Below are 8602 nucleotides of genomic sequence, written 5' to 3'. Positions count from 1 at the left end.
GACATTTTCCCTTGCTGTATTCATCTCGGCAGACTGAACACTCTAGCCTACAGGATAGCAACCATACACTCAAGATATCACTTCCCAATTATGCACAAATTAATAACTCACTGCCAAAGGGAAAAATGAGCTAAATCGTGTATCATTCTTACAGCAGCTAATTGGGCATGGAGCAGGCCAGCTCTGGTGGTAAATGGTAAATAATACGTATAGTATATCAAATTCTGCATGTAGATAGACAAGTTAATTTGCTTCCAAATAAGGAAAAAGGACTTTTTAAGAACTAAACCATTTATCTCAATACTAACATGCAAGACTGCCTTCACACATACACCTACCATTACATATGCCCATGACATAGAAAATACTAACAAGCAAAGTTCAAGATGTGTGTGTACATATACATGCCCACATATGTGTACACAGATGCACTGGGAACCTTACAATTCAAACAAAATTCACTGTGAATATACATATATTGAAATTTCAAAGCTTCCAGGAATTAAAACAATACATATATGTAAGTTTTCTGAGACCGATAAGGGGCTGCCTCTGTAGCAAAGGCTTCTCAATCACATGCCATTTATTTGTAGGCTTCAGGAAAATTAAATGTCGTTCATTGGCAATGTCCAACTGCTTTTTCATGTAAAAATGAAGCAACTCACTACTGGAAAGGCAGGGTGCAGAACCAGCTGCAGAGGGGTTTTTTTTGGTTGGTTGTGTTTTGGGTGTTTCGTTTTTGGTTTTTTGGTTTTTTTAACAAAACAAAACAAAAAGCTGTTCTTATGGGCCTTTGAGTTTAAAACATGAAAGGACTCTACTTTTCTCCCTCCCCACAGGCAAAAAAACACACATGTCTAAGCAATTCTCAGGCAACTTGTGCTCCCTAGTGCAGTGCTCCTGAGCTACAATCATTCACTCAGCTCCACAACAAACCTGGTATGGACAGAAGAGGTGTAATGACCTAAATGGTCCCTATTTTTCCTGTAGTTCTAGATACTCAAACCTCTATTCTCCCCTACAAATAGAAAAAGGAAAGAAGTTCTTTATGTGTTTTCCTGGCTGATGCCAAAGGAACTCAACAACTCACAGTGGGATGCAGCAAGATCCAAAACTGGGCTCTTTGTAGTTGAAAAGGAGAGACTTTAGCCAACTGGAAGTGACTTCTGATGGAAACATTACAATTTTTATTTTCCAACAGACTAATTGAAGGAAAAAATTAACTTGATGTTTCATTCCAGAATCTACTGGCATTTGATACTCAGTGATAATTGATACGCTTGCAATTTAAGAGTAAAAGCTTTTCTGCTTCATACAAATGGAATCACACATTTGGTATTGATAATGCAGGAGGATTTGGCCTGAATTCCAAATTATCTAAGAATCCAAACTCATGATGTTGGTTATTTTTCCAAATCTCATGTTTTCTAAGATAAACATATTCCCTTGCATGTTTGAAGCCTTTGAAAATAGCCGGTTCATCTTTCAAAGGGTCTGATCTTCTAATCACAGGAGCAGAACTTTCTCCCTCGCATTTTGTCATTCAAAATTTTAATGTAATCCATAGCCTCCAAACACAAGGAATTACCACAACATCAAATACATTTGTGAGAAACTCTACATCCCTCCCAAATGCAGGGTCAGACAGGGCTGCACACAAGGAGCTATCTCGCCTAATAGTTCCCTTAGCGCCAAGGAATAGATTTCCAAATGTAGAGAGGCAATCAGCAAACAGTCATCCCCTGCATTCACAAAGGCACAGATTTCTCTGACACCAAGCTATGAAACACCAGGGTCTGAAACCACAGCTGAGCATTCTGCACTGCCACCCCTGAGCGAGAGCACCGCAGAGCCACCAACGTCACCGCACCGTGCCAAGCCCTGACATGGAGCATCACCGTAGGCAATGATCTGCAGACAAATCAGCTTAAAAATCACACTCCCAGATTACTCCTGTTCTGGACTCTGTGGCTGTGGGCTACCAGGGAGAGTAACACTAGCCTTGGGCTCTTGCTGGTACATGCTGCCAGTCGCAGATTTGACAAGGGGATCAGCAAGAGGTCACACTTCAGGGTGTAGAGGAGCAACTCTCTGCCCTTCTGTCTACAGCTGTTTGCAGAAGTTTAGACTGTCCTTAAAAAACAAACAAACAAACAACTACAAACCCCAATAAAGGTATTCTTTGCATAACCCACACCTGCAGGTGATTTAGGGAGAGAAGATGTTTTCATCAGATCCCAGCATGTTCCAAGGAAAGACCATGATTAAAAATAACATGAGACAACATTTCTGTCCAGTTGTGCTCTGCCTTGGACTGCTTGGTGAGGGCAGGCTGTGTCAGTCAGAAGAATCATACTCACTCCAATGGCAGGAACACACCTCATGATTCTAAGTTTTGCTCCAGAAGTGGAAATCCCAAATCCAAATCATCTGCTGCAGTCCTCTGTAGGGCAGGCAGGAAGCATCTCAACTTCTGTGTATGAGGAGGATTGGTATCTTCCTTCTCCCACTCCCACACTCAAACAACCCTCAGTTAAGAGCTGAGTCTTCCAGTCAAACCTCTCTTCCACTGTTGGCAGGGACATCCGGCTGAGAGGAGGAAACCGATTCACATGCTGACTGACAGCAGCTTTGATGACAGAGCATCCAGACAAGTAAAGAAACTAACTCAAGATTACAGCTCTGAGCAAGAGAAAAGAATTTGATAAAAATCAAAGGAAGTTTTGCCTGATTTTGCCTTTGGTCAAAAACACGAATAGATACATGGCAGGGCTCAGATGACTTTCTTTTTTTCTAACCAACATGTAGCCCACACACAACCCTCCACTTCCAAATGAGCATTGTGGGAAGAAAAATAATATCATTTTTAGAGACATATTTTAAAACCCTAGATCATCCAAAAATTCAGAGAGAAACAGCTCTGGAAGCTGCTGGCCTGGTGTTTTATCCCTCATCCCACCATCTAATGCTGCACCTGAGCCACTCTGTGATTTCTATAAGCAGCACAAGGTACTGTTCCCACTCCAAGTTCATTTCAACTGGCCAGGTGTGTGGGAGGAGATATTTATGACACCTTCTGCAAAGCAGAAACTATAAATCACTTCCACATAGAGCAAAGATTAAAAAAAAGAATTCATAGCAGCAATTTACCTAAATATTTAAAAGAAAATAATGTAAAAACATTAAAGGCAATTCTCATGGAGACTGATGTAATAGTAAATGGAAATAAATGAATATTTTCATTCCACTAAATGAAATGAACACAAAACCCACACATGGAAAACAAAACCACAAGTTTGCATTGGAAAGACAGCTTAAAACCCCAAGCTTTAACTCAAAACAGTTTTTTTTTTTATTAAAGTATGAATGCATTTATGCTGGAGAATAGTTTACATACATTGTAAAGCAACAAGCACATTTTAAAGAGGTGTGGGCCCTCCTCAATATGTCTCCATACTCAATCTCCATGCTTTAACACTGGGCTCACACATACACTCTCACATACAAACATAGCGACCCACAAAACACAGCCACAGAGCTATCTGTTTTGATTAGCTTTCTTTTAAGGCTTCTGTAAGGTGCCCTAGTGCCCCTAACATTACCAGAATTACAAACAAAGTTGTACAAAGGAGCAGCATTACTTGCGAAGTATTGATCTGCTCTTGGCCTTAAAAAATATCAAGTGAAACAAGTTTTTCCTTTTATTTGAGTTTTATTAAACATCTGCATTTAAGAAAGGCGTGACTCTGTATATCTGTGAACAAGGAAAGATATGAGAATCTTAACATGAGCTTCTCCACCAGAACAGATGTTCAAACCTGATTCCTAAGGGACTGTTTCCTTTGATCTTTACAGTAACACAGCCCTCACTGTGTGATGAAGCACTACCAGCTCCATCCCATGCAGACCACTTGATCAGCAATGTGGACACCAGTAACATGGAGTTGAGGCTACCATGCTCATATCACTTCAGACCTGAGGTTGATGAGAAGTCACAGTTTAAACACTGACAGATCCAACTGGCCCTTTACCAGTGGGACCCCCTCCTGCAAAACACACCAGGGCTGGAAAATGCACAGACAGTGGTGCTGGCTCGCTGCAGCCCTAAACCATTGAGTATTTTTGCCCACTCCTTTTTGGTATCCTGCAGTATATAGTCTGAAACTGCAACTACTGGTATCGGGTGAAAGACATGGCAGCAAGTATATTAAGAAAATAGGTACAATGAATAAAATAAAGGATAAGCATATGATATAATGTGTACATACAAGCATCTTCCTTTTTTTTTTATCTGTGAAATGTGAATTAACTGCAGAATGCCAGGCCATTAGTCTAAAAGGCTATGTATGGCTGTCAGCCTATGTATGGTCAAAGGATTTTTGTGATGCATCTTGGAGAAAGATTCTTCGGGAACCATTAGGGCTTTCCAAATCTACCTGCTCTTGTGCATCAGTATCAGCCCCCAGCTGGGAATGCCAGAAAAGCAACTAATAAAATTGTCTGACCAGTCTTACAAGACAAACAAGAATGGCTCTACTTCATGGTATGCACCTGAACTATGGAGACCAGAACGGAAGAGCGATGGGTGGGTGAGAAACGTGAGTGGGGGAACTTTTTCTCATTTTTACAACAGCAGCAGATTTCAATGTAACATAATTACTTTAATGATGCATATCTGTAGATACTGAATTGATCTTTTGATTTAAAAAACTGGTCAGACAAGTGTTTGGCACTCCTCTCATTCCCCAGTTTCAATTGTTGCTTATCCATCTATCAGCTCTCATTCCCTAGGCCATTTCTGCCTTTGTTGAACTGTGAATGAATTCAGTCAGCCATCGTCAGATTCAAATTCATGAGACACTTCCTCTGACGAGTTGTTCCTGTGGATCCGGCCATCACTTTTCATGCTGTGAAAAGTCTTCTTAAAGGCCTCCATCATGGCATGGGCCAGCTTCTTGGCCTCCAACTTGCTCTCACACTCTACAGCATGGCAGTCCATCTGGTAGGACAAGTCATCATTGATCTCCCGATAGACCCAAGCAAAGATGTTTGGGCTGATGTTGTGGTCAGCAGTGCAGTAGGCTATACGTGCTACCTGAAAGGTATCCATGTGGACTGTTGCTTCTCCTTTGAGGTCCAGATGATGAAGCCAGACTTGGAAAGGGCGAATTTCCAGAAGGGCATTAGCTGGGTAAATATCCTCCCTGGCGAGCGTGTGCTTCTTCCATAATTCAATGACTGGTTTCTCTGTGCAGCCAGACAAAAATTGCATCCCTGTTGTGGGAATCTTACCCAAATATGTGACCTGTAAAGAAGAGCAAAGATAGGTGAAACATGGATGGCAGACTCTAGTCTTGCTTTCTGCCATCCCAAGGAACTTTCCTTTACCTAGAAAATAAAAGCAAACACTCCAAAACTCCCCACTTTCCTCATCAGCTTCAGTAAAATTGTTTTCCAGACATTTTCAGATGCTGACTTCCCCATTCAAACCCAGATGTTAAAAATGTTCAGTCTCAGAGTGTCAACAGCACCAGTGGGGCAGGTCCCAGGTAGCTGTGACAACTACTTTTTTTTTCTCTTTCTGCTTTATTCAGATTATTTATTGGTATCACACTACGTTAATATTCGAGAGACTGAGACATTTTCAGTTTGATAATGCAAGGCTGCAGGGGGTCAGAAAATCACATCAGAGGATTTTAAACTCTTTGAATGGTTTTTTTTCCAAAATTATCCTGATTCTCCATCGCTTCCACTGTTTCTGCTTAAATATTAAGCCAGGAAAAGCTCAAAGCTGTTCAAAACTCTTATCTTTCAGCAGAGCTGAGACATTTATCACATCAATTTAGAAAACATGCTGTTAAAAAGATCTAGTAATAACTCTACCTTAAACACATCATCTCTGTGCTTTTCTATCTCTTTTGAGTAAATATCCCATTAACTCATCTGTAATGGAAAGCAAGCTGATTTTAGTGTCCTTACTGTACTTTGTTCACCAAAAATCAAATTCACTGAGAGGTCCATATCAAAAATTCTGTATTAAGCCTGTAGGGAAAAATCCCCCTAAATCTGTGCAGTCGCTGAAGAGGCTTTCTTCTACTTACAGCTGAATGGAAGATTATTTTATCTGGGAAAAGGGATTTTCTCTAGAAAAGACAGATCAATGCCACAGAAATACAACTATGCACATTATTCTATTTATTGCTGTTGTCAGAACGGTGCATTTAAGAACAACTACATGAAAGCAAAATTGCTTCTAATTTGTCTCTTGCAGCAGTAATCACTTGAGACAGAATCTTGTGCCTCTTGCTTGATCTTTTATAACCTCATGTGCATTTTTACTTGAGGAGTTTGGAGAAAAAAAGCAATCACATGCACTTTCCAAAATAATTTCCTCAAAATTCTGTGTTAAACACACAGTGTCAGCTATTTTTATTTTGTTTATGCTTTAAGAAAAGCACAGAAATAAAGACAAGATTTCCACATTTAAACACATTTTTAAAATCATACCCACAAGGAATACAGGATTTGTATTCCAGGCAAACAAAATTTTCCACAAGAAAAATATTTTGCTGCAAGCTTCATAGGTTTTGTTAAACTTAGAGGCCTAAATTAAGCCATAATTAAGGAAAAAGCTTACAAAACATTTATTGGAAGTCTGTGTGGCTTAATCATGCCTGCCAAAAAAGCAATTTCATAGCAGTGACATTTCAAAATGGGAAGTCTTATTCTTTGCCTATAAATATTCATGCTTTGCACTGGGAATATGTTAAATCTTATAAAGCTTTATATTTCTTGGAGCAGTGGGAAACACAACAGCTAGAACAGTTAACAAGGCAAGACCTACCAGTTTTTGCTTTCATTTATTTTATTAGTGATGAGAGTTAAGTTCCCTAAAGTACTGTAGAATAACTTAAAAGAAAACCTCAGAGCACATACAGACCGAAGAGGAATGTGTCTGCAACAAACTCAGGGGTATTTCAACATATACCCACAGTCATAATGCTTTGAACAGCTCAAGATCAGTGTGCAAATTTGCACATTCAATATGTCCTCCAAAGGTTTGCACCGCTATTTCACATATTCATAAGGTAGCTAACAAAAGACTAACACACTGAGTTAACTAAGCATTTGGGGTTACATTCAAAGCCTACTGCAGTAACAGAAGTCCTTCACTGACATCAAAGAGATTTGCTCAAAGCCTTTAAACCCAGAGGAACAGAGATTTATCCTCTTGCTCATGCACTTTGTCACTATCCAAATATGGTTATGGTCACAGGAGAGATGCTGCCACCACTACAACATTTTGTCCCCCCATCTGCTGTTTGGAGAAGGTCAGTATCCCTTGGAGCAGTCAGAAATAAGCATCTCTTGTTAGTGCACAACAGTAAATGCAGGGAATTGTGCTTGTCTGCAAGAGGAAACTGTTGGCAGCACGTGAGCTGCCTTGCCATGACAGCATGAGAAACGGGAGAGGAGGTGAAAGCAAAGGCAGCTACATACCACTATAGAAGCATTTTTGCTTTTCCTTACTCCAAAACACTGGACAGAAGCTACTTGGCAGTGAACATCAACCCAGGAAGATGACTTGCTTGTGACAGCATGGCATGTCCTATATAAGTGTCATCTTACACACATGGAGGCCAGTAGCTTGCTTTCCTTCCCCTCTAGCCTCAGTGTAGTCATAGTAGCCACAGGTTGATTGTAAAATATAAATTACAATCAGGCTGTTGCAGCCTTCATTTGTTTTGGGCACTGTATTTTATGTGAGAAAAGGAATGGAAAAGCCATCTCAATGACATTGTGTTGGCTTTAAGCAATAGAGGCATTTCATATAATGTCTTCTTCCAGAGGCAGGAATATACTTCTTTATGGTGCTTTCAGCCCTTTGGTTTGTGTGTAACATCCTTCCCATGGACTTCTGGAAGATAAAACTTGCAATGACTTTTTGTGCACGTTAAAAATTATCTACATTCTTTCCACTCTTTCTATAGCAAGCTGGCATTTTTAATCTGATCCTTCACTCCCTGGCAAGTCACTGTTGTCCAATGTGACAAAAAATACAGTTGTGGTTTCAGCACCTCTGTGCTCATAGGCTTTCAAACCTTTAGCAAAAGCTAAGATGCTCTGAAAATCTCCTTATTTCACCACAGAGACTTGCTAACACTAGCATCAGTATCCGACAAAACTGTTCTCAACAGAAGCATGCTGTGCCTTTGCCCTTTCATAACACAGCTACAGCCTTCAGCATGTAGAGGTGTCATGTCAAAGGACACAAGGATTAATAGATGTCATCTTTCATGCACTGTCCTAGATATAACAAAATGTCTCAGTATTTTGACATTGTTGTTTTCAACTCCTTCAGCCCAGTAAGATATAGTGAAAATATCTTTTAAAAACAAGAGCTTATCAATGTTGAGAACACCAATATAACAGCTGCCATAGACATTTTCACTTTTAGTACAGCATGACTTGTCAGAAGTAATAAGGGAGTTTTCCTTTCTATACTCAAATATTTCCTTTATCATTGATATCACATTGTTCATTTGCAGATAAAGAGCAGATTAACCCCTACACATGTCCATCCAACTCTCCTATGGACCAT

At 40.0% G+C, this 8602-nt stretch overlaps 1 protein-coding gene across 4 annotated transcripts in view; it reads right to left on the bottom strand.

Annotated features, from left to right (window-relative positions):
- Positions 1-3376: 3376 nt before the first annotated feature.
- The window catches only part of PID1 (phosphotyrosine interaction domain containing 1), an 83144-nt gene continuing 77918 nt past the window's right edge, over positions 3377-8602 (bottom strand). For all 4 annotated transcript variants that reach the window (XM_062005777.1, XM_062005780.1, XM_062005778.1 and 1 more), the window contains exon 3: positions 3377-5305. In XM_062005777.1, the coding sequence (XP_061861761.1) occupies positions 4829-5305 (477 nt within the window). In that variant the 3' untranslated portion in view covers positions 3377-4828. The remainder of the gene's footprint in view (positions 5306-8602) is intronic.

Source organism: Colius striatus, chromosome 12, assembly GCF_028858725.1.
Source record: "Colius striatus isolate bColStr4 chromosome 12, bColStr4.1.hap1, whole genome shotgun sequence".
Lineage (NCBI taxonomy): Eukaryota > Metazoa > Chordata > Aves > Coliiformes > Coliidae > Colius > Colius striatus.
This window is presented reverse-complemented; position numbering and strand designations above follow the sequence as displayed.